Source organism: Dermacentor silvarum, chromosome 3 (genome assembly GCF_013339745.2).
Source record: "Dermacentor silvarum isolate Dsil-2018 chromosome 3, BIME_Dsil_1.4, whole genome shotgun sequence".
NCBI classification, from domain to species: domain Eukaryota; kingdom Metazoa; phylum Arthropoda; class Arachnida; order Ixodida; family Ixodidae; genus Dermacentor; species Dermacentor silvarum.
In genome coordinates this window covers 173828639-173855020 of record NC_051156.1, presented here as the reverse complement: position 1 = coordinate 173855020, position 26382 = coordinate 173828639, and the positions used below count along the sequence as shown (strand labels likewise).

Here is a 26382-nt window from a genome sequence, read left to right as displayed (position 1 = left end):
ATTCGAGAACAACGGGACGACAGAAAAAAAATTAACAGGAGGTGTGTTCCTTTCGTCGCATTAACTTCCGCTGGCCGAGCCAATCACTGCGTGCTGAAAAGGATATACCGGATAGGTGATCGAAGAAAATGCGGACCTTGGCTGTTATGCATTGAAAGGACAAATATACGCCCCGTGTTCATTGCATAACGTGATCAGTAACATTATGACCTCATGCACGTCTCGTTTGCTGTCATTATATACCTTCCAAGTGAAGGGTACTCTTCGCTGATTACCAAGTGTCATGAGAAATCCACTGATCAACAGTGGGCGAACAAAGGAAGCCTCAGCCTCCTGACTCTCATGTAGGAGAATCCCAAGCAAATGGCAAAGGGTAAAGTGAGGGCTATGTAAAAGATATGAAAATGAGCGAAGTGAAGTACCTATTAGTCATGATAGTGGGAGAACCCAATGCGAAACCTTCAGACAAATTTGGACTGCCGAAAAAGTACTGTTTCGCCATCAAATTTCCTTCGGTAAAGAACAATTTGTCCAAGCCAAATAAATGTTTCTACAGAATAATCTCCCAGTCTAAAGAAGCTTAGTGCTGTAGCTTTCTAGTATTGAATGAGGTTTTATATCCGTTAATTTTAGTTGTGCAACTGTAAGGAAACATGCTTGAGATCGAACGACGCCATGTTTCGCAGCTCTTGAAGGAGATGTCTCTTGCTTCTCCGCCTGCCTACGGCGATAGACATATTGTGATGGTTACACATATTGTCACGGTGTATTGCGCATACACCTCAGGCGCAAGTGGTGGAGACTCTGCGCAAGTTCCTGACGCTGAACGCCGGGACCATCGTCGTCTGCTGTGGTGGCCATGTGGCGGGCGCCCACTTTCTATCCCGCAATGTGAGTGTGATACCGTAATGTTTTCGTTGACCATGCGCCGACATTCGGTGCAATCATGCTTCATTTCATTTTCATAGGCAGCGTACACACGCCATATTTGCATTTTCAAGGCTTCAAACATAGGCAGCGTGCACACGGCATATTTGCATTTTCAAGGCTTCAAAGAAGAGTGCAAGAACAAGAAAGTTGCCACAATATAGCACGCTGATCAATAACTTCATTCGAAACTCGGCCTGGGCTCCTATCAGTATATACGGTCTCTTGGTGCACGATTCGAACCATTCGGATCCTATGTGGCTCCTCGACTCCGCGTTGCGATTTCTAAACCATGCGACGAGCACCGGCATGGAAACACGCGCACGGAGACCTGCATTCGTACGCCATAGAATGAAATAGTGGATCTGGTGTCCGTTTTTGCCTTGCAGAAACAATACTCAGACTCCGATGTAGGCTTAGTGCATGCACTCCGGATAGGCTTGGCTCAATGAAAGAGTCGGTACTTCGCGTACCAGCGTCTGCACGTGTACCTACATTATGCGGCGACGCTAGCCAGCTATATAGTGTATGTCAATGTAATGAAGCATACATATCGACAAGCCGAAGTGACCCCCTCGCCTCTCCCATCTCTTGAATATCCAGCGGCGGTTATTCTTGTCGCGTCGGCGCAAATACACTATACGACGCAAAAAATACTTGGATGACTAAAGGAATTGCTTGGCAATTTTTAATTTTCACAAAAGTGAACTCGTAAGTGCCTCATTAGGTAAACTCAGAATGGCCCGAGTAGCGCAGCATGAAAGCCTTATTTGATGCACGGTAAACGTTAACGCCTTTGAAAGCCTCGCGCGGATGTAGTACTTGGTGCCGGTAGGTTTCCCACAATGCCCCGAACTCTCATACCCTCTGACGAAATTTCCTATCGTATTATTTGAATCTGTGAGTGCGGCAAACCTATCATGCTCACCATGAAGAAGTCCTTTCCTTCTGGAAAGCGTGCACAGGCGAACGTTAGGACGTCAGTTCAAGTCACGCAGTCTTCATAAAAAAACTTCCCAGGTGTCCTTAGCTATTGCCTAAGAGACGCGAAGGTGAAAGCCTTGTAAAGTCTACTGTAATTCACCTTTATCCTGCTTATTCCACCCTAATTCACCTTGATCCACTTTAATCCACCTTAATCGACGTTAATCTACCTTAATACACATTAATAGACCTTAATACACCTTAATCGACCTCATGCCACCCCAATCCACCTTAATCTACTCTAATCCTCAATACACCTTAATTGACATTAATCGACCCGAATGCACCTTATTCCACCCTAATCCACTTTAATCCTCCTTAATCCACCTTATTCGACCTTAATCCACCTTAATACACCCGAATCCTGTTTAATACACCTTAGTCCACATTAATCCACTTTGATTCACCCTAATCCATCATAATACACTTTCATCCACCTTAATCGACCATTATCCACATTAAGCACCCTAATCCACCTTAATCCTTCCTAACACACATTAATCCACCTTAACCCACCTTCATCCGCCCTAATGCACCTTAATCCAATCACTAATCAATCATTAATTAACCTTTCTAATCATTAATAATCTCTTACACATTGTTCGACATACTTTGGTTCGCTTCTGGACTTCCTTGGGTTACGTGACTATCTATACCTCACTACGCGACCTTGAAACAAAGAGACCTAACCATTTACAGCTTCGCTGTAAAAAAATGCGGGCAGCTTGCACTAGTGGTGCAAGGCTGGAGTAAACAGCGGAGCTGGAGATCGATCTAGCTTCTTCCAGGTTTTACTAGGCTTGGCTAAGTTTTGCTAGGAAATGCTAAGTTCTGCTGCACGGTATTGCGAATCGGCTCGCCGCCAACGCGCAGATTATCGCTTGGCCCCGCGACAAACTTCAAGATGATCGGCTTCTTCTTCGGGTGTTCGGATCTACTTTGGTTGTCCTGTGTCAAGGCTACATGTATTCGCCACCGAGTCAACGAGAGTTCTGCCGCCGTCGCGGCGTATCCGAGCTTTATCTCTCCGGTGACGTCACGGCCAAGCTGCGCCTCCACACTTGCCGGAGCGTGGCTGATCGAAACCTGCCGAGCCACCGCCAGAGGCGCCGGCTGCAGTCACGGACACCGTGCGCGTTCGGCGCGAATGCGGGGAAACGGGGAAACGCGGATGTCGTCGGCAGCATCTCTGCGCGTTGCCTCGTTGGCGCTGCTACAATTTCATTTAGATGCGAAGCAGCTTATGGCGGGGACTTTGTCCGTCCCTCCTTCCATCCCGCGGCGTCCCACACCACCACAGCGCATGCGCGTCCCCTCCCCCTCTCTCTCCTCTCCTACGCTCCCCCCTTTCTCTCCTCTAGAAATCCTCTACTGTACGGAGCGGCGCCCGCGTCCCACATCCCCACAGCGCATGCGCGTCCCCTCCCCCTCTCTCTCCTCTCCTACCTTCCCCTCTTTTTTCTCCTCTAGGAATCCTCTACTCTACGGAGCGGCGCGCACGACAGGTGGTGCGACAGCTGCATACTCCGCTGGGGGCGCCACGGTAGTTCCGCGGTATGAAAATGACGGAGCGCGCACGCCTCATTCTCTCTCCTGTGCAGCGCCGCGATGAGCGCTCGGGTCGCTGCCGCGAAACGGGAGCGGCGACGTGGCGATCCCGAACTTCGGGCTCGCGAAGCCGAATCGGAACGTCAACGTCGAGCGGTGGATGCCGAGGCGGCGCGGGAACGCGAAGCCGAATCACAACGCAAACGTCTAGCGGCGGATCAAGCTAACCATCTCCCCGCTGCTTCACATCCACACACGGTTCCCTTTAGCGGGAGATAGAGTAATTTATTTCTCTCGCTCTCTCGCTATCATTTTCTCTTTCTCTCTCCCGAGCATAGCGCGCGTCGGGAGCATGCTCTCCGTTCCTCTCCTTAACATCACATGTCAAGGTAACATGTACACGGCATAGGAAGATGAAGCACGCGCAAGGGAGGTTTTATTTTGAAAACCTCCTTGAGCACACGCCGCTCCGTGAGGTGGGTGCTAGGCAGCCCAGGTCACTCGTCGCTCAGCGATGTTTTTTTCGTTCGACGAGCAAGGTTTTACGGATACCTTAAACGGTTTAAACACGCTGTTTAAACCATCGGACATTCCACTCTGTGAAGGTGGTAGATCAGCGAAGCTGCTATGGTAGTTGGTAAAGCTCTTACTCACTAGGTGGCACGGAAGCGTTCGTGTTCTCTCACCGCCTCGTCGGCGGCGCGACGTCGACAGTCACATTCCCGCCGCTGCTCTCGGCGTCGTTCCAAGTATACATTCGCTGTTCCTCGGGCGTACTAACCACTCGCGGCCGTCCCATGGAAACAGCGGAGAGAAAATGAGCCTCTGTCCCCTTATCGGACAGGCACTACGTCACAAGCACCTGGTTTCAGGCACAGGTGGCCACTAAAACCACGCTTGGATGCGAAAGAAACGGACGTTCTCTTTCCCTCTGTAGTTTTTTTTCGCAGGCCTCACTCTCGGTTTTTCGCTCACTCGTGCGCCTAGTGGAGCAGGGGTTTCTGCTCGCTAACAAGCGGAATGCGCCCTAGCCATGTAGCACATCTTCGCTGTAAAAACTTAAAATATTTGTGTGGATCTTTTATAAGTCGCCTGATATGTGAACCGTATAGGTGGATAACTGAGTCGTATAGAACTGTGCCGTGCACGCGTTAATGTTTGTAATCAAGAATTTTTGTTTGTTGTTGTTGTAAACGTTTTGATGATCTGCCGATGAACGTAAAAGAAACACATGTCGGTTGCTTTCTGTGTAGAAGAACATGCTGCCTATTTATTTATTTATTTATTTATTTATTTATTTATTTATTTATTTATTTATTTATTTATTTATTTATTTATTTATTTATTTATTTATTGCATAGTGCTGACCTCAAGTGGTTCAAGCAGGACAGGCACGCGTAACAAAATGCAAATAAGTATAAACTAAATTGTGAAGATTGTAAACAGAAGTATAACAGAGTTGAAAACACAATTGTAGGACCATTTCAACACAATCATAAGAAACAACAAAATGAAAATATAACACTAATGAATTGTACATGACAAAATACCTGAAACTCTAATGAACGTTCACTTCGTAAGGCTCCGTTAGGCGGTTCCAGTCAGATATTGTGCGTGGAAAGAACGAAAACTGAAATGTGTTAGTTTTAGCAAAATATGGAGTTAGAGAATGCGCTCCATGATGTCTTGTATGTCTGGTGCACAGAGGAGAGAAATAAATTCTGTGTTCAAGGGCGAACTTATGATTCAGAAGTGAATAAAGAAAGTTTATACAGTTCTTCGTCCGTCGTATTTCGAATTTTTCAATATTGTGGGCTGTCACGAGCTCGCCTGGCGAGTCTGTTAGTTTGAATTAGAATACATAAACGTTACAGCCTTTTTTTGAATAGCTTCTAGTTTATTGATATTAAATCTATATGTTCATACGACTAGTTCGCTTGACCATCCAATTAGAATTTCTGGACCATTTGACTTTCTCACGGCGGCGCGATTTCGCTGCAGATTCGTGTGGAGGGGGTTCACAACGCCGACGAGGAACGGTCCGTGCGCGTAAGTTTTCGGCCAAACGTCTGCGAATATTGCATACTTGGACCTCTCCTATTTAATTTCTATATAAATGACATTCCACAAATTAACTACGGCGCAGAACATCTGCGAATATTCCAGTATTCTGCACAACTTCACCTACGACAGCCGCTTCGCCTTTGTCATAAACAAAATCACCGTGCTGGCACTTGCTTGAAATTTTCAACTCATAAACTACTTCACTACATCATTCCCATATGGCACCAACCCGTTAAACGCTTTCGGCGTAACAGACTTCTTCGTTCGATAAACGATATGCGAAAAGTCCACCCTGCGAATTAAACATTTTCATTCGTGCCATCAAGTTTAACGCGTCAAAATGACCGTGAAGTAGTTAGAAAATTGCCATTTTCATAACGGCAGTCACTAAATGTTCTTATAGTGTCAATCAGTACCTACTTTTTGCTATTCCAAGTTGGTGCATAAGGTCGTGTGAACTAGTGCTGATTTTTTTTTATCTTTACGTTTTATGTTTGCATCCACAGAATCGAGCATTCCTGCAGCCTGCCATCTTCTACATAGCACTGGCCATGTTGAAGGTGGGTCTTACAATTTTATCAATAAATAAAATTAAAACTTTTCACTCGCAACGCGAAGACGTGATGCAATAGCCTAAGAAATATATTGCGCAGTTAGCCTTTAGACTGTTTCGTGCGGTATTTGTTGGGGTGAACATACTCAGGTGGGAGCCAGCAATCTCCTTTCGAGAAATAAAAAGTGTGAGTCGTTTCAAGGGGCACATGTGACTCTGAGACCTTTGTGGAAGTCGAAGGTGTTTTCCTCCGGCGGCTGATGCTTATGGCGCGGACGCGCGAGCCCTCTCTTGAAAGCGATCTGCGATGCGGATAGTCTAGGCGTATAGGCGCCCTGAGGGCCGATAGCTTCGTGAGCGCTATAGCACCCATACGCTGCACGTCACCCGCGTTCATGGAGTGAAACGTCACTAACTTTTTTTTCCTCCTCTTACCTATCCGGATTTAGCCACTAGTTACTACTAAAGATAGATACTTAGATTCATTCGGCTTTTCTCAAGTTTATGTTAGGGCTACCCCAATAATAGGCACACGCTGACTTTGAAGAAAACAAGACGTCAACACCTTCCAGTAAGCATGAGAAGAAGCCGAGCGTTCAAAGAAGAAGAAGACAAATGTAGACAATGCAGATGACGAAGGATGACAATGTAGATGAATGTAGTCAATCATTGTCATCACGTAGGACCACCACCGCAAATTGGTAAGTAGACGTGCTAGAGCACGAAGAATTGCGCGGATGCCAGCTCTATACAGTACACAGATGTTCAGCGGGCGTTAGCCAGTCACATTAGGCTGCTAGCGCGATCGCGCTCTCCGGGATTATAGTATTCTCCACTACTATAGTGTTGGCAGAGCGGCAGAAAGGCACAATCCCGGAATGCCAATCGGTTGGTCGTTAGTTCGAATCCTTGCGGAACTAGGATAATTTTGCTTTCTTTGTAATTTCCTAGCAAAGGACTTTGGATTCCAGCGATGACTCCGGCTAACATCCAAACGACCAAGAAAGCGAGCCCATAACAACTATCACAGTAAAAGTACGTGTTATGTCGCAGTTCTCGCTACACACTAACACATCCTGGGCTCTACAAATTTCTCCGTAGCGGGCACAGGCTACACACACTAAGGCATACGAAGACTAGCAAAAACTCGAGCGCATCGGATCCCTTCATTCTCCCCACTGACTGCATGCATAGCGAGGGCCTCGAATTTGCCAGTATTGATGCCACGAGGTAGGATACGAGGGTCCATTATCCAGCTACCTGCTCATATAGCTCCCGTGCTACATGTTGCCAAGAGGCTAAAATGCTCCGCACCCACCGCCTTGGCTGTGAGTGGCGCTATCACTCCCGAGGCTAATATTGCACCTGGATACCCAGCAAAGTGATGATGACGCCCCTTTAGCTTAATTAGGAAAGCACCGCAACTGTAATGCTCGGTCCCCTACTGCGGCAAGTCCACTTGCCCTTTAGCTCATTTTATTATTACTGCGATACAATTTATGCGGACACTCCAAGCGTATTCCTGCCGTCGTCGTCGTCGTCGTCGTCGCCGCCGCCGCCGCCGCCGCCGCCGCCGTGAGGTTCCGTATAAAGTCCAAACACGGTAAGATCGTCGCCGCGCGCCGTACGCTGTATGTGCGATTGAAAGCTTGCGAGGGTCAGCCGACGATCGCGGCTCAATCTCGCGCGCGGGAAAGATGAAAGCGGGGCGGAAACGCGCCGACTTCGTTGCGCGTGAGGCACGAGGGGGAGGTGACTGAGGGAGGGAGGGAGGGAAGGAGAGAGGGGGGGGGGGCGTTCTACTGCTGCGGCTGCTACTTGCAGCGCTGCCACGCAGGCACCGACGTGGACAAACTGCGCCCCCGCGCAGGCCTCATCTTGAACCGATCTGCGATGTGGACAAAGTACAACTAGCGTCGGTAGCTTCGTATGTGCTGTGCTTTCCACGTTCAGTTCGCGTTGAAGCGAGAGACAGCACGAAGGTCAATTCGCTCGCAGGTGCGGCCGCGCCTCCTCACTCCAGCGTTTTGACAGCGAGTTCACGCGGTCATCCAAGATGTGTCCATGTTTACCCGTTGCGCTCGTAACACCATGCTTGTTAATTTAGTAAGTAAGCGAATGTTTACAAGTTTATACAACCAAAAAAAACTACTATCCTTAGTTCGTATAGCGGTATACCAATTTGCTATCACAATCCATGTTTCGCCTTTCAGGCGAAACTGCCGCATTTTTGTACGTTTCAGTTAAAACATAAACAATAAACTTCATTTTGCTTTCTTTGGCTTCGTTCAACTAGCCTGGTTGAGCGAATCAGGTTTTAGGTTTTACTATATCTATTGGAGCCTAGCATTCTGCCTCTTCATACTTTATATTCTCCCTCTTCATCGAAACCTCCCATTCCCTTTGTCTACTCGAATCTCTATAGTGCACATTTATAACGAGACAAACGACCCCCGCTCTATCTTTTGCCTGTTTTTTTTTTTTCACCAACACTCCTTGCGTTTCTTGATTATCTCGACCACCAACCATGTAGTTAACGCTTCCATCCGCTTTGAATCGTAGCGCTGTCATGCAAGTCTGATTGACAAGTCATTCCAAATGTATTTGAGTATACGCGAGATTTTACGTATGAGCTCACAAGTTTCCGAGAGCGCGTATCATATATCTAACGTATGCCAACCCCACCTTGATAAACTAGTCTAGGTGGTTCTTGTTGATATTGCGAACTAGGGAGCCTACATGCCACGCCGTCTTAAAATGGCGTTGCATGTAGGCTCCCTATCGCGAATCCGTGATCCCGCGAGTAGGCTCAAGCAGGCTATGTAACTATTTGTCCCCGCCTCTTTTCAAAGGGGCTACCGACAAATGATGATCATCGTCATCATGAGCGAGTAAATTATGCCATGAATGCGAGTGAACTCGAGTGAGTATCACAGCGAGTGTGGGTGAGACAACGAGTCAACTGCAAATAATACAGCGTTAGCGGTCGCTCTCTTTGGAACGTCTAGCGAAACTCCGGCTTCTTCTATTTTTCATTTTTCAGGCAGTCATCTTGTATCAAATCTACATATTCTACCAGGACTGCAAGATGAACCCTCCGACGCAGGGAGCTATCTTCGTTTTGAACCCATTTACAAAATATCCAGCTGTGATTGTTCCCGGCATTCCGGCGGCGCCTGCCCAGGTCCAAATGGCACCTTCTCCGAGTCGGCCATCGTAAATTTTATGCATAGCGTCGATGCCTTAGCGAATAAAACCCATTTGTTTGTCTCCTATAAACAACCTACACAGTATGGTTCAACGAAATCAATGTAATTTATGCCTATAGTGCCGAATAAGTTGTATTTTTGTTCCGGAACATTTGCCAAATGTGAAGAAAGTTGAACACGTTACTGTGAGAACACTTGGACGTTTACTTTTCCAATGTCAATAACTTTCCTGTTTGCTGTTGCAAAGTATCCGAATACTCAACTGGTTGCCTGCTATTAGAGAACGCAATGGAAAGCAGTGCGGGTTGCGTATAGGCGCTTTATTTTACATTCATGATTGCTGACTCTTCTTGGTATGAGTGCCTATGGCGCACAGAGTGGCCCCACTGCGAACCAATTTAGTCCTTCCAACTGCTTCTTGTAACGATTGAACATAACTGGTGTAAAATAGATATTTACTTATTCTCACTGACCTCACTTCAAGGACAACGAATAGACGATGTTCCGTCACAGCTTTTGACGCCGCTACGCCTAGTGAAAGAAGCCATCAATACTGCGAAAGGACTTTGTCTACCTAATGACGCCACAGAACTTACATTTGGCCGTGTCACTGCAATACCTATGTATCTTCAGGTGGACATCAATTTCAACACCTAATGACGCGTATAAAAACTGTACACTTTATTTGCTGGCGTGCCTCAAACGCGCTTCAAGCGCAGACCACACCGATAGAGTGGTGATGGCTGCTCAGAGGTATGGCGCCAACGACGTGTGTCCGGAGTCGGAGGGTTGGTCACCAAATAAACTAAGCTGGTGTTGCGAAGAAGCAGTCCCTTAATTTTAGCCGCATGCGCCAACTGCGTGCATGCCCTGCCCGGCATGGTCATCAAGAAAACCACGCTCAAAGAGCACAATCATGCATTTCGCCTTGATGCTGCTAGAAGTATTCCCAGAGCACTCTCACTGAAATTTTCCGCGCACATTACGCGCCATTTGACCAACAGGAGCGTCGCGGCATTACGTTCGGCGAGAAAAACCAAAGGTGCGAAACGTATCTGCATGATACTGCAGTCACCACGAAAGGAAATGAGCAGAAAACACACATACGAGCATCAAACGGGATACCACGTGACACTCAATTACAGTACGAGAACGAAGCACATTTATACAGGTGAAAAGTTAATGCACGGACTTGACAAGGTAATCACGACACATATAGTTACTATAGTATTCTGGGCTGAAGCAGGGCTTAGCGATTAAATCCGTGTCATACGCGAAACGGAAGCATTTCGTCAACGTCTTCCGGTGCACTGCAACCAATGCTAGAGTATTAGCGAATGCGCAGCGCCGGCTACGGCTCGTTACGGCTCGAGCCTGCTTTGCCACGCATTCGACGGCGTTTCGGCCGCAGCGGCGACAGGCTCCGCTGCAGGACGTTCAAAAGGTCTTTCTGTTTCTTCACTTCTTCGGTCGCCTTGATGCCGACGCTGGTCTCTGGTAGCTGCATCACAACCACTAGGTTTGCGAAAGTCGCCATGGCCGCCAACGCGAAACACACATCCTCTCTTCCGGCGAATTTGACGGGCGTCAGACTGGCGGCAAGAACGGCTCCCACTCGGCCACAGCTGTAAGCGCCGCACACGACGGCGCTACGAAGGACCGTGGGGAAGAGCTCTATTATGTACAGGAAGTTGGTCGGTATCAGGACGCTGACCGCAGCCCTGGCGACGATTACTAGTACGTAGGAAACCTCGACAGGGCGGGCGTAGATGGCGATGCCGCAGATGGTCGACATTCCGCCGAGGAGAGCCAGCAACACCGTCAAAAGCTTCAGCCTGCCAAACGAGTTCAAGGCGCAGTACATTGCCAGGTAACTGGGAGCCAAGATTAAGACGGACGCTATGTGAGCGGCATTCAGCTCCCCTTGCAAGCGGCTGCTCCTCGTTATGATGAAGAAGGCGAACATGATGGCGAAGCTCGAGAAGAAAACGCTGATCGCCCTCACGCGGATCACGCCGGGCGTGACGATGGCCAAAGGAGTTACAGCCGGCGACAGGCTGGCGTCGCTTCTGCTCGTATCGTTCTTGATGGCTTTCAGTGCGTTTTCCGCGTTCTCTCGCCGCACACCGTTGATTCTGGCTGCCTTGAGCATAATGGCCTCGGCCTTCCTTATGCGGCCCATGGACATCAGCCATATCGGCGATTCGTAGATGACCAAAGGCGCTGACAGCAGGAGGAGCGTTGGCGCCAAGGCGATAATCTGTGCGAAGAACCAACCGATGCTGTTGTAAAGCGATTTCAGAAAAAGCAAGAAGAGTTCCGCCACGAGGTTTCCGAGGGAACAGGCGAAGCCGATGTAGTAGGTGCGGAAATCCAGTGGTATGACCTCAAATAGCACGATGACTGTCAACATCTGGACCGTGCTGGCGCACGCCGAGTTGATGAACCTGGTTACCAAGTAGATCACGAACGACTCCGTGAAGCAGCCTGCGATGGTGCTGAAAACGAGTGACAGCACAGCTGCGGTGATAACAGGCTGGCGACCCGACATGTCGGCGACATAGCCGGCCACTGGTATGAAGATCGCGCCACTCCTGTACACCACTTCCGCAAGGCTTAACAGCCAGGTCCTGTGGCACATGAGGTTCCAGAATGTGCGCGCGGACCGATCTGTTTCCCCCGCTGCGTAGTCCCACGAGTCGCAGTGCTTGACCGTAGTGTCGTTGACGTTCCCCGGGTACACGTAGACTAAGCACTCGCTGTAATGGCCGTCGTCGTCGACGGGAATCGCAATGTTCTTCCAGAGTGGCGTCGACATGTTAGCGAAGCGCTTGGCCGGCTTGCACCAGTGATCCACCGACGGGCAGATGAACGCGAAGACCTGGTTGTGACATTGCAGCACCACCAGGGCCACAATGCCGTAGCAGAAGATGCGCCGCTGGAAATTGCCGTGGCCGTACGCAGTCGCCTCCTGCTCAATCTGGTCATTATCAGCTTCGGCGACTATACACCCTGACATGGTATTTGTGGTCGGCTGGGTGGCCCCGTACTCCGATCTGGAACGGCAATCTTTGCTCTTCATAGTCATTCTGGACATCTTAACAGAGCGGACGGGAACGTTAATCCATAGACTGCTCGGTGATCGCTCCATCGCGAGTATGGCTACCGGTGAAACTGTATTGATAACCTGCTCGCTAATGCTCAGAATCGCAGTCCGCCATGGCCCGCACGCATTTCTTCTTCTTCCTCTTCCTCCTCTGCTCCTTTGTAGCAGCAGCACAGCCAAGCGTGTCGTGTCGGGATAAAAAAGGCAGAGACACTTAAGACCGAGCTTTATCTGTAACGAGACTAACGACCCCCGCTATATACGTATAATGCTTACGTATAGGAATGAAAAAGCATTATAATGCCCTTGGTGATTTTTTTTGAGCACTTGAGAACTTAAGCTTAATTACAACTTCGGCGAAGATTATTGCCGGACAGACATTCGGTGTTTGTATTGTCAGCACTGAAGAAACTGTACTTGCCGAATTTGTTTCAGCAGACGAAGAAACGAGCTGAGCTCTTGTTGCAGACGCGCCATGTTTTCGGTTCCGTAAACGGCAAACTGTTGCATAATGTCCCACTTCCTTGCACGCGCGGCAGGTAACGTGCGTAGCCGGACAGCCTGGATCGGATGCTATGTGGTGAGTTGATCCACACCGGTAGCAATTGAAAGTGGCGTCTTGACTGGGCTTGGAAAATTCTGGCCGAGCGCCATGTTGGCCTGTTTCCCCAGATCGCGACTTCCCGCCATTTCATCGGCGCCATCTTGGACGCGTCTGTTCGAAGAAGAAGGTTGGCTAGGACCGCCATCTTGGACAAGGAAGGCGACGGTTGGCGACGTCATCTTGCCGCGGAGAAGAAACGCGCTGTACTGTATACCCGGTGAAAACGTGAAGTCCTTGTGAACTTGTTCAACGCTTCGCCCAATTTCTTCCGCTTTATTGAGCGTCAACGATGGTCCTTCGTAGAGAAGTTTCTCACGGATTCTTGTTGACGCGACTCCTTGCAGAATGTGGTCGTGGAGCGACTCGTCGTGCCAAGCGCCGAACGCGCAGGTTGGAGCCAAGCGGGGAAGCGAAGTCACGAATTCTTGGAAAGACTCTCCTGGCTGCTGTCGTCGGTCTCTGAAGAAAATGTGATGGACAAGGAGGCTGTTTATGCTGTCTTCGTAGTGCTTGTCCAACAAGCGGAGGTTATCTTGGAATTGTAACGTAGCGGGGTCCACATGCGATGTCAAGTCGTAACAGAGACGCTGACCCTCAAACCAAAATTCGACAGCAATACATATTTCTTCCTCTCCTCCGGTAACGTATTGCCTCCGGCCGCCTGCAGAAAAGTGTGGAACGAGCGTTTCCACGTGAGCCAAGGTACGGCAGGTGTACTCGGAACAGGCAGAAAATGTGGCGGCGGAGAAGCGAACGCCATGGTTGAAGCGGTGGACAAAGAAGAAGTAGACGCAGGCTGCGTTGAGTCCATGCTGGCAGCAGAAGTAAGCAGAAGTAGAGCAGCGACAGGAGGAGAGAGCGAGTTGTAGCGAAAATCGTTTACCTCGTCGCCAAGATGTGTGGTATAGGGCTTCGCACTGCGAGGCGGCCGGACGCGATACCTACGTGGTGAGGCATAACGGCCGGGGCGCTGAGCGCCGCAGAGAAAGGAGACTACTTCTTCCTTTGGGGACCCGACGACGACTAGTTTATTCAGAGAGCGGGAAGGGATGAGCGCGAACGCTGATTACAACATTAGGCGTGGCTGCAGGTGCCAGTGGTCAAGACCAATTCGAAACCGAAACAAGGCAGAATACAACAGTTAGGCCGCGTAGTGCGAACAAAAACTGTGGGCCGATCCTAGAGATAGTGCAGAAAAAATCTAAGATCAACGGAACATACCCCTGTGAACAAGCAAAGCTGTTTAGGCTCGAGGATGGCCCGCCTGGCGATGACAGCGCCATGCGTCGCCTAGAAACGCTTCGCCCCAGCTGCGCCGACCGCGCCGAGCCTCGCCACAGCTGCGGGAGCCGTGACATCATCGCGTGCGCCGCATCGCTTCGCCTTAGCTTTGCCGAGCCATGACGTCACCGCGCCATGCGGAGTGGTTCCCGCGGCTGCGCAGACACGAATCTAAGCCGTGACGTCACTACGCCGACCCACGGGATATATAGCTCCGCGTCGCCGCTGCGGTGACACCAAAGCCGCGCCTTCTCCGCGCCGAGCACATCGCCGCGAAGATGGGGCGGCCGAAGAAGAGCGTCACTCCCGAAGCAGAGGAAGCGCGGCGCGAAAGCCGCCGCGCCGCTACTCGAGAGCGAGTGAGACGACTTTGGTCCGATCCCGAGTATCGCGCCGCCGAAGCGGTGGCACAATGTCGGTGATTCGCAGAAGATCCGGAGTTACGAGCCCGCGAAACCGAGCAAAAGCGTTTGAGCGTTCAGAAGCCTCCAGATACTTTAATGACCGGGTGTTCGTTGCTCCTGGGCTGTTGATTATACCGGGGTGATCTTGCGCAAAACGTAGCCGAGTCTCGAAGCATAACGTCGCAAAAACTTGGCCGAACCGAGATAAAGCTAGGTGGGGCCGCCAGCTTCGCTGTTTACCCGGTCTTCGCACCACTAGTGTGAAGCTGCCCTAATTCTTTTTTTTTTTTCGCACAAGTGTTCGCCTGCGTTTTAACTGTATACCTCGGTTAGGCCAATTCAAAACGTGCCAAGCGTCTCAACGCGCTCGCTTGCCCGCGAGGTGTTCATAACAGGAAGGACTGCTCAGCGGTTTACAATAGGACATAATTGCTTAGTATTTTATACACTCATTTTATACGCTCATGACGTGGAGCCACCTCCTCCCCATTTGCTGCGCCGTCACGTGCACAATGACGCACGAACTAGGCCCCACCTTCAGTGCGACATTACGTGTGCAATGACGCACGCACTAGGCACGCCTTTAGCCAACCGGAACCGTAGCGTCGGGGTAGCGTGCTCGTCTTGGACCCCGAACGCCCCGGTTTGATGCCCACCCAAACCGATATTAACCAAATTTTCTTTTCAAAGCCATTGATTTACTTTGTTTACAGGACCCACCCTGACAAATATGCCTTCAATCCGAGCAACCGAGCTTTATCTGTAACGAGACTAACGACCCCCGCTATATCTTCTGCCTGCTCGCCCCCCCCCCCCCCCCCCCCCCCGAATACTCCAAGTGTTTCGTGCTTAACTCGACCATCGACCATGCAGTTAAAGCTTCCATTAGTTTGAATCCTAGAGCTTCTGGAAAGTGGACTGTCCCTACGGTCCTTGGTCGGTGAATATGTTCGCATTCCTATGAAATGTGCTGAGTCGTGTCCATCGCAACAGGCCGCGACACCTTTGCCAGTCACCGGTGTAAAAGCCACCTCTGTATAATGATGAACAGAGTACTGACGACTCCGTTTGTTGCTTGTGAGCATCGGTACATGCAACGCTGAATGACAAGTCATTCCAAATGTATTTGAGTACGCGAGGTATTTCCTACGAGCCGAAGATGTACCAACTCGCCCTCATGTTCCCGAGAGTGCCTATCATATATCGAGCGTGTTCCAACCCCACCTTGATAATCTAATCTATAGATGGTGCTGGTTGAGCCCGCGATTCCGTGTTCCCGGGAGGAGGCCCAAACAGGCAACGCGACTATTAGTCGCCGCCCTGTTTCAAAGGAGATGCCAACTCGAGTGAGTATCACAACAAGAGTGTGCGAGACGAGTGAACTGCTAATAACACTTCATTAGTGGTCGCGCTCATTGTTTGCAACATTTAGCGATACTCCAACTTCTTTTTTTTTTCAGGGATTCATCTTGTATCAAATCACCATATTCTACCATGACTGCAAGACAAACCTGCCGACGCAGAGAGTTATCTTCGTTTTGGTCCCGTTTAGAAAATATCCAGTGGTGATTGTTCTAGGCATCCCGGCGGCGCCTGCTCAGGTCCAAATGGCACCTTCTGCGAGTCGGCCACAGTATATTTTATATATATTGGCGAAGCGTTAACGATTAAAACCAATTTGTGGCTCTCGTATATGCAATCTATACACTATGGTTCAACGAAAGCAATGTAATTCATGTCTATAGTGCAGAATGAATTGTGTGTTTGTGCCGGAAAATTATTTGTCAAATGTGAAGAAATTTGAACAGGTTATTGTGACAACGTTTGGACGTTTACCATGCCAATGTCAACAACTTTCCTGTTTGGTAATAGTATAGAGACGTGAACAAGTTTGCCGAAACAAACAAAGTATCCCAATACCCAACTGGTTGCCTGCTACTACAGGTGACTTCAGGAGACCGTTCCATACGCCATCACATTTAGCGGATGTAATGTGCTCATGCGGAGAACGCAATGGAAAGCAGTGCGGGTGTCGTATAGGCGCTTTATTTTACACTTATCAGTGCTTGCTCTTCTTGATATGAGTGCCTATGGCACACAGAGCGCCCACTGCGAAACAAATTAGTTTTTGCTGCTCGTTCTTGTAACGATAGCACATAACTGGTGTAAAATAGATCTTTACATATTCTGACTGACGTCACTTAAAGGACAACGAATAAACGATGTTCTCTCAAAGCTTTTGACGCCGCTACGCCTAGTAAAAGACGCCATCGCTTCTGCGAAAGGGCTTTGTCTACCTGATGACGCCACAGAATTTAGACTTGGCCGTGTAACTACATATAGAGCGTTGATGGTGGACGCTCTGCTAAAATCCCACACTGGATACAAGCGCTTAGCGGAACCGGTGCTAAAGTCTACACTATATGCCACACCCATTTATCTTCAGGTGGACATCAATTTCAACACTTGATGACGCGTTTAAAACTGCACACTTTATTGGCTGGCGTGCCCCAGAAGCGCTTCGATCAAGCGCGCACCGCACCGACGGAGTGGTGATGACTGCTCAGAACTACAATGCCAACAACGTGTGTCCGGAGCCATAAGGGTTGGACGCGACATAAACTAAACTCGTGTTCCGAACGAGCAACCGCTTGCTTATAGCCGCATGCGCCAACTGCTAGCAGGCCCTGTCCGGCACGGTCATCAAGAAAACGCCGCTCAACGAGTCCAATTATGCATTTTGCCTTGATGCTGCTAGAAATATTGACAGAGCACTCTTCCTGAAATGTTCCGCACACATTATGCACCCGTGTGTCCAACAGGAGCGCCTTGCACGGCACTAAGTTCAGCAGGAAAATCCAAAGCTCCATAACGTAGCTGCACGTAGGAAATGAACATAGAACACATAAACGGACATCTAATGAGGTGCCACGTGACACCCAATTACAATGCGAGAATTACAAGTTTGACGTACGATCCACTGTTCCAGAGGTCGAGTACAGTAAACTGAGGATGGAGCACATTTTTTAAAGAAGAAAATTAACGCACGCACAAGACAAGTTAATCACAACACATAGCTACTATATAGCATTCGGGGCCAAACAAAGGCTTCGCGAGTAAATCCGTCTCATACGCGAAACGGAAGCATTTCGTCCACGCCGTCCAGTGCACTGCAAACAATGCTGGAGCATGAGCGAATGCGCGGCGCCGGCTACTGGTCGTTACTAATCGAGCCTGCTTTGCCACGCGTTCGACGGCGTTTCTGTCGCAGCGGCGACAGGCTCTTCTGCATGACGTGCAAAATGTCCTTCTCTTGCTTCACTTCTTCGGTCGCCTTGATGCCTACGCTGGTCTCAGGTAGCTGCATCACAACCACTAAGTTTGCGAAAACAGCCATTGCCGCCAACGCGAAGCACAAATCCTCTCTGCCGGCGTACTTGATGGGCGTCATACTGGCGGCTAGAACGGCTCCCACTCGGCCACAGCTGTAAGCGCCGCACAAGACGGCGCTGCGAAGGACTGTGGGGAAGAGCTCTATTATGTACAGGTAGTTGGTCGGTAACAGGACGCTGACCGCAGCCCTGGCGATGATTACTAGTACGTAAGACACTTCCACAGGGCGGGCATAAATGGCGATGCCGCAGATGGTCGACATTCCGCCGAGGAGAGCCAGCAACACCATCAAAAGCTTCAGCCTGCCAAACGAGTTCAAGGCGCAGTACATGGCCAGGTAACTGGGAGCCAAGATTAAGACGGACGCTATGTGAGCGGCATTCATCTCGCCTAGCAGGCGGGTGCTCCTCGTTATGGTGAAGAAGGCGAACATGATGGCGAAATTCGAGAAGAAAACGCTGATCGCCCGCACGCGGATCACGCCGGGCGTGATGATGGCCCAAGGAGTTACACCCGGCGACAGGCTGGCGTCGCTTCTGCTGATATCGGTTCTGATGGCTTTCAGTGCGTTTTCCGCGTTCTCTCGCCGCACACCGTTGATTCTGGCTGCCTTGAGCATTATAGCCTCGGCGCTCTTTATGCGGCCCATGGACATCAGCCATATCGGTGACTCGTAGATGAAGAAAGGCGCTGACAGCAGGAGCACCGTTGGCGCCAAGACGATGATTTGCGCGAAGAACCAACCGATCCTGTGGTAAAGCGACTTCAGAAGCAGCAAGAAGAGTTCGGCCACGAAGATGCCGAGGGACCAGGCGAAGCCGATGTAGTAGGTGCGGAAATCGATTGGTATGACCTCAAACAGCACAATGACTGTCAACACCTGGACCGTGCTGGCGCACGCCGAGTTGATGAACCTGGTTACCAAGTAGATCGCGAACGACTCCGTCAAGCAGCCTGCAATGGTGCTGAAAACGAGTGACAGCACAGCTGTTGTGATAACAGGCTGCCGACCCGACATGTCGGCGACATAGCCGGCGACGGGTACGAAGAGCGCGCCGCTCCTGTACACCACTTCTGCCAGGCTCAACAGCCAGGTCCTGTGGCACACGATGTCCCAGAAGGAGCGCACGGACCGATCTGTTTCGCCCACTGCGTAGTCCCACGAGTCGCAGCGCTTGACCGTAGTGTCGTTGACGTTGCCCGGGTACACGTAGACTAAGCACTCGCTGTAATGGCCGCCGTCGTCGACGGGAATCGCAATGTTCTTCCAGAGTGGCGTCGACATGTTGGCGAAGCGCTTGGCCGGCTTGCACCAGTGATCCACGGGCGGGCAGATGAACGCGAAAACCTGGTTGTGACATTGCAGCACCACCAGGGCCACGATGCCGCAGCAGAAGATGCGCCGCTGGAAATTGCCGTGCCCGTACGTAGTCGCCCCCTGCTCAATCTGGTCATTCTCAGCTTCTGCGACCATGCACCCTGACATGGTATTGGTCGTATGCTGGGTGGCCCCGTACTCCGATCTGGAACGGCGATTCGAGTTCCTCATAGTCATTCTGGGCACCTTCACAGAGCCGTCGGGAACGTTGGTACATAGACCGCGAGGTGGTCGCTCCATTACGTGTATGGCTAGCAGCAAAATGGCATCGATAACCGGCTCGCTAATGCTTAGAATCGCAGTCCGCGATCGCCCTCACGCATTCCTTCTTCTTCCTCCTCTTTGTACCAGCGGCACAGCCAAGCGTGTCGTCTATAGGGGTAAAAAAAAAATTCACCGACGAACAAGATACTCTCTAATGCAATATTTTAGCGCAGCTCTATACGTGTTTTTATTTCGTGATATATTGAGGCAAGGAATTTGAGAGAGACATGTAGCAGAGTCGGCAATCATCTTATGTCTGATCTGCGGATCAAACGCGTTGGCTTTTATAGATGACTCGTCGAAGGTTCCAGTGTACTCGCTGGTGCCGCTTGGCTTCCAGAAAGTACTACACAATTCGCGTCGCGCATACAATCAGATTACAAAACAATTGCAAGCCTTGACAATCGAAACAAGCGCGAATGAGACCAAACCAAGCAAACCAAATAAGCGCGAGCGAGAGCTGACGCGAGCAGTACGAAACTAGCGGTCAAGCTGAGACAAGATACGTGTACGCATCGAGTGATCGGGCGGCTTGCCGCGTGCACGTCACTGAAAGGGCCGATCTCAATGGCCGCTGACCTTCGCCGAAGGAACAGCCCATTAAGAGCTGCACTCTAAAAAAAAAAGTCGCAGTTTCAGCAAGCATCGATTGCGATAGCGATTTAGTGCACTGCTCCACCACACAACAAATTAGGTTCTTGAAGCAGGCAGTTGCGTGTGGACAACTGCAAACACACATATACCCAAATCCAGTGATCTTTCGTGGCGGTTACCCAGATCTTTATTCGACGGATAAATGTGGGGCGTGCGATGCCAAGGCTACCCTGGGACGCATGCTATGGGAATCCACGAGTTTAGACGACGAAATACACGGAAACCACAAGGAGACAGTCTCGAACCACAGGGCGCGCTGGGAGGCAGCTCTGCTCAGCTCCCTATTAGACCAATTCTGGGCCGTCCAGCGAGCCGAGGAAGCCACCCGAGCCCAAGGAATCGCGGCCGAAGCCGAGGCCAGGGCTGCGGCTAACCGCGAATTAACTCCGCAGGACTCTCAATAAAGTTGTTAAATCTTAAAAAATATGAAGTAAGGATAGTAGTTTTCGGCCGTATAAACTTGTAACTATATGCGCAAAACCTAAATAAATAAGCATGGCGTCACGCGCGCACAAGCTAACATGCACATGTATCACTCCATGACCGCGGAACCTCGTGGTCAAAACGCTGGAGTGAGGAAGCGCGCTGTGACCTTCGTGTTGCGTCTCGCATCAACGCTAAGCCTCGAAAACACAGCGCACGGCGGACTGTGTCCACAACGCAGATGGCTTTCAAGATACAACGGCCGGAGTAAAACGCCCCGCTCCCTCTCTACCCTCCCCGCGGAGCATTGCGCGTGACGGAAGACGGCGCGCTTCCTTCCCGCTTTCCTCCCTTGCGTGCGCGAGATTCAGCCGCGATCACGGCTCACCCTCGCACGCTTTCACTCGCACACACAGCACACGGCGCGCGGCAACTATCTTATCGCCCTTGGACTTTATGCGGAACCTCACGGCGACGGCGGCTACGGCGACGACAGCGACGGCGGACGGCAGAAATGTGCCTGGAGTGTCCATAAAATTGCTATCGGAGTAAAATGAGACTTTAGTTGACTCGCTTATACTCGTACCGACACGTGGCATATGTGTGAGCCTAGATGAGTAAAATTTTGGTTAGTCTGAGTTCGAGTGAGTCCAGTTGAGTAGAAATTTGGTGAATGTGAGTCGGAAGTGAGCCCTAAGAAAAAAATATACAATTTGAGAATGAATCTAGTGAGTTCCATTTATTACAGAGAAGCTTTCTTTGCGACTTCCTTCGAATTTCCTGCGGCTGCTACTGACTGCTGTCTTGCTGAAAAGCTCGTCCCGAATATGTGTGTCATACTAAAAAGTAATGTCGCCGTCGTCGACGTACCAATGTCATCTTTGCTGGTTCCTGGTTACATTCTTACAGTTCTAAAGAAGCCCGCAAATACACGCAAAGTGCCTCCAGTGGCCGGTCGCGCGGCAATCTTGGATGTATACTCTAGCTTCTTTCAGGCTCGGAAGAACACTTTTATGTAGCGCGTATTGAGCAATACAAAGCTCTATCGGAAGTTTTCATGTTGCTCTACAATTTTTTTAGTGACACTTTTCATTTAATTAAAATATTTCAGAAGTTGAATAATTAATGAAGACTAATAATGCAATTAGGCGGAATGCAAAAATAATCTGAGCATCTCCAAGCGACGGCAAAGCAACATTACCTTGGTTCTATCCAGCTACGTGGCATTTGCATGGTTTTAAAGTTTAGTGCATGATAGTTGGCACATCCTGTATATACTGTTGTACTTGTTGGCCTAACTGTAAATAGCACTTCAATTTAGGGTGAATAATCTGTGGAGGATAGAGCCAGCCCGGACTTTCTTTTTGTGGTTTGCGCTTTATTAATGCGATTAGCAATTTGTGGGTACTTTACGCCCTTTTAGGGGACTGACTTTCTTATGTCTCTCCCCGTCTTCCTGGCAGCCTGGGTTACGGGTGCTCTTTGGACGAATGGGTCGCGCAACAGGCTGCTGTGATGAGGGTACCGGATTCAAAAGCGACCGTCGGGTCAACTTGGGTCACGGGTATATGTGACATTGCCTATGTGGACCACCGGAAAGAGCGCTTTTTAAAACACCGGAATACCATTTGCAAGCTTTGAACTCCCCAAGACGTGAAACAATGCTTGAAAAAAAAAAATGGTCACTTTTCCTTGAAGCAGCCTCGATCTACTTTTTTCAAAATAGGCTGGTCGCAAGAAACTTGTGAAAACTAATGCCAGACCATTCGACTCGTTCCGGCTTGCATATAACGGCACATAGCCGTATATCATAATGTATCTTTGGCATCAGCCTATCTGCAATTAACTCATAAAAGCTGCCTGCGGTCAAGGATGAAGTTACCTGCCATCAGAAGCTATTCCCTTCTGCGAAGGAAAAAAAAAAGAGAAAAAGTTACCATCTGCCAGCTTTACTCTTTGTTTTCCTTTCCTGCGCCGCTCCTTCTACTCTGGCTCCCTGCCATATCATATTTCTTATTGTCGTGAATTGCGTAATCAAACGTAATGAAAGTGCTTGCAATCTCATCGTACGCGAGTCTACAGGGTCCAGGAAGCCACAGAAACCGATTTTTTTAGCATGAGGTCGAATGAAAAGGTGTAGCCACCGGTGCAGTAGTGAATCATTTGTACTACCTAGTCACATAAGGACTGAGAGACAGTCAGCGCAGCATGTTAGGCAGCCCTATGTGCTAAGAAGAAGAAGACGAAGCATGTGTTTTCTTTACTGTCGGTCAACACCACTTTTTGTTAGGTATACTTTTCAATCAATCCAGTGTGGTCTATTCCCCTCCTGGGTACGAGCCATGTTTTGAAGCAACAACAACTAGAAGCACCACTATGCCCTATCATGAAAACCACTAGGGAGCAAGTCGTCGCTCTCGTGCCCATTTGCATCGAGAGTTTATTCTGAAGCCCTCTTTGCAACTGACAAATGGGCATCGAGCACGCTGCAATTGGTGTTGCAAATCGCAAAGGAGAGATGAGGGCTGCAGCACAGCCAGAGGGCATTATTACGTGACGTCATTGAGGTTCCTTCTGACGTAATTCGTTTTGCCATTTCTGGGTCATTTATTAAATATGTCCGTCCTGCTACTAAGGTGCCGTGACAGGATTGGTGTGCCGTTGATTCTTTCTGCTGCGATATTTTCGATCCCCGCACGCTATCGACCCCAGACTGTCCACAGTATACTTGGTAACAAATATCGTCTCATTGCGATCGACCTTGCAGAGTCTCAAACTTTTTTGCTTCGGCACCTACGTCGTGGGCTACTTCCGGAATGTAGCAAGTGAGTGTCTCAGTATGTCCAAGATCCGCACACAAACGAGTAGTGCATGTTTTACGTCATCCTTCTGAAAAAAGTCGCAGTTTCGCCCGAAAGGCGAAGCATTGATTGCGATAGCAAATTAGTAGACAGCTATACAAAGTAAGGATAGTAGTTTTATCGCTCGTATCAACTTGTTAACATCGGCACACTAACTAAATTAACAAAGTCAGTCTTTGAGAGAGACGTGCTTCGAATACGGAAGGTCCGGATGCTCAAAGATGCTGTGGTCAGAAGATCGAGGCGGGACGGGGCGCAGTTGCTGAATGCAGTCCTGTAGGCATTGGAGGTACTGCAGTGGCAGGGGCAAGGGGGCCGAAGGAACGAATAACCCAAGCAAAAAAAAAAAAAAAAAAATGAGCTCGGCAGGAAATCGGGCGGCCGCCCATGGCCAGGTAAAGAGACGAAGGCCCGATCTCAGCCTTCTGGGTCGGGCCAGGCTCGGTTGTTGCACGTGGCCAATCTGTTTGCCAGCATCGGGCCGACGTAATGGCCGCCGGTTGCTTCATTGGGGCCGTGGTTGGCCACCGTACGGGCCCACGACTTCCACACGACGGTCCCAACGTGGCTTGTCCACGGCCAGCATTCTATTGCCGGCATTTATATGTAGGCTTTTTTTTTTCGCTCACATGCACTGAGTGTTTTTGTGTGTTTTCTTATGTCGATTTTGTGCAGATACCAAATATTCCGCTTGTTCAGCAGAGTTACCTTAACTGCAGACATTAGACAGTTTTAGTTTAGCGTTAGCGTAATAGCGGGGTTACGGGAAATAGCGTTACCGTTCCGCAAACGAACTTTGCAGAAAGAGAGTTTTAGTATAGCGTGATAGCGTAGTTTACGTGCGGGACGCTATTCCATTACGCTTTGAATTTCGCATACATAGGGCACCTAAGATATGTTTGTGTGCGTCCGGAAAGTGCGAGAGGCAGCGCAATGGAAGCCAGGAGCGCGTTGTATTTTTACTTGCCATGTCCGCCGATCTGCAGCGAAACAGACAAGCAGTACAAGCTGTCTACCATAGCCTCCGAAATCCTCCAATCTCAGAGGTCATATGCCGTCGTCGCGCCTATCTCCCGACTTTAGCGACAGATGGCGCTCGGATCTGAGAAAAAAATTTCTCTCGTTAGGCTTAGGCGCGTTCGAAACGAGAAGCGATCTCGAAAATTCCTCAAGATTAGCCATAACACTCTCTCGGCGAAGCGACATGAGACTAAGCAAAAGCCGTTTACGCAGTCATTTGCTACGAACGAAGTGAATTCTACAAAAACAACGCCTAATTCAGTTCGAAGCGGGCGGCCGGGACCGCCGCCATGTTTTACGTACACTACGTAAACACGCTAATACGGTAACGTTAACTCTGAGAAATAGCGTGCGCACGGTAAACGGTATGGGTCGGTTAGCGTTCTGCGCATGTGCGTTCATTCCCCGTAAAAGCGCGCGCCCCTCGCGCTCTTTCACTCGCACATGCAGCGTTCGGCGCGCGGCGCGGATTTGAGGAGAGACCTGAGCAGTTGAAGATAGCGCCAACCTTTCCCTTTCCCTCAAGAACCACTTACCACCTTACCACCGGCGCCGATTTCATCTCCATTGACGTCATACGGAACCTCACGGCGACGGCGACGGCTACGGCGACGGCGACGGCGACGCCGACGGCAGAAATCTGCTTTTGAGTGTCCATATAATTGCTATCGCAATAAAAATGATATTCACAGTGCCGCAAGAAAATACAGATGACTCCAAGGCATTTTTGCACCATATTTTGACGTATACCTTGAAACTGCATGGTAGTTACAAAATTGGCTCCAACTGAATAGGCCCTGTATGTTAGCGGGCTCATTTACACCATTGCAACATGTGCACTAAAGTTAATAATTAAAAAGATAATTGGTACGGTTTAGTCAATTAGAAATTTATGCACTATACTGCTCATTTGGAAAGTAATGTCCACCTGTTAAATGCAACCCAGATGAAGAAACGAATTGCTGGTATCTGCGCAACAAGAATAAAAAAAAAAGATAGTTTTACATATAGGAAAGGACAGCATATATAATTCGCTATTTAATTCGTGCGCACGCTTGTGTCCTTAAGCGCGCTATATATCGAAGGCGAGCGCTTTGTAGACAAATTATCACTACAGTTGATTTTTGGTGACTTTTATTGAACTATTTAGATACAAAGACAACAGAAACTGGAATACTTTGTTGTGAAATGCTGTAATGGTAGGTTAGTGGTTGTGACAAACATAAAATGGCAACTAATTAGTGAAAGTCTTGTATGGGTACTTGAAAATGTCCTTCCTTGAATTGCGTAAGCCCATTTACCTGAGAACTGTGCAGCCAGGTGACTTGACTGATTCTACTATGGTCCCGCTCTGGTATCTGAAATACAGACATGTACTACGTAAGTTTCAGAAATGGGACATGTATAACTATAATATTGGACCAGATGCTTCGTGGCCTCTCAATAAGTCTTTAAGCATTGTACTGAATTTTTAACGCGTTCTGACAAAACCCTGATTTTTCATGACAAACCATAAATACGCATCGCACATGCAAACGCAGTCTCACATTATTTAGCCTCAAAACAAGCGTCGCGAAAATCTCACGCTAGCGGGGCGAAATTCGCCTTTCTTCAAATTACGTTCACCACGACTGCAACGTAGTACATACATCGTGCGCACGGCATGTACTAGTATAGGGGGTCCCAACTATCATGCACCAAGATTTAAA

General features: G+C 49.3%; 2 protein-coding genes and 1 long non-coding RNA gene across 3 annotated transcripts; 1 reads left to right on the top strand and 2 right to left on the bottom strand.

The window, feature by feature from the left end:
- The first annotated feature begins 250 nt into the window (after positions 1–250).
- On the top strand, positions 251–9323 carry LOC119444127 (uncharacterized). Its single transcript, XR_007466281.1, has 4 exons — positions 251–891; positions 5461–5508; positions 6030–6083; positions 9120–9323. It is a non-coding gene; the product is annotated as an uncharacterized LOC119444127 (long non-coding RNA).
- Positions 9324–10636: 1313 nt separating this feature from the next.
- Positions 10637–12373, bottom strand: LOC119445037 (organic cation transporter protein). The gene has a single exon (XM_037709364.2). It carries the CDS (start codon positions 12371–12373, stop codon positions 10637–10639), a length of 1737 nt encoding a protein of 578 aa, XP_037565292.1.
- Positions 12374–17165: 4792 nt separating this feature from the next.
- On the bottom strand, positions 17166–19760 carry LOC119445036 (organic cation transporter protein). The gene has a single exon (XM_037709363.2). The coding sequence runs from the start codon at positions 19689–19691 to the stop codon at positions 17892–17894; it is 1800 nt and encodes a 599-aa protein (XP_037565291.1). The 5' UTR covers positions 19692–19760; the 3' UTR covers positions 17166–17891.
- Positions 19761–26382: the final 6622 nt, after the last annotated feature.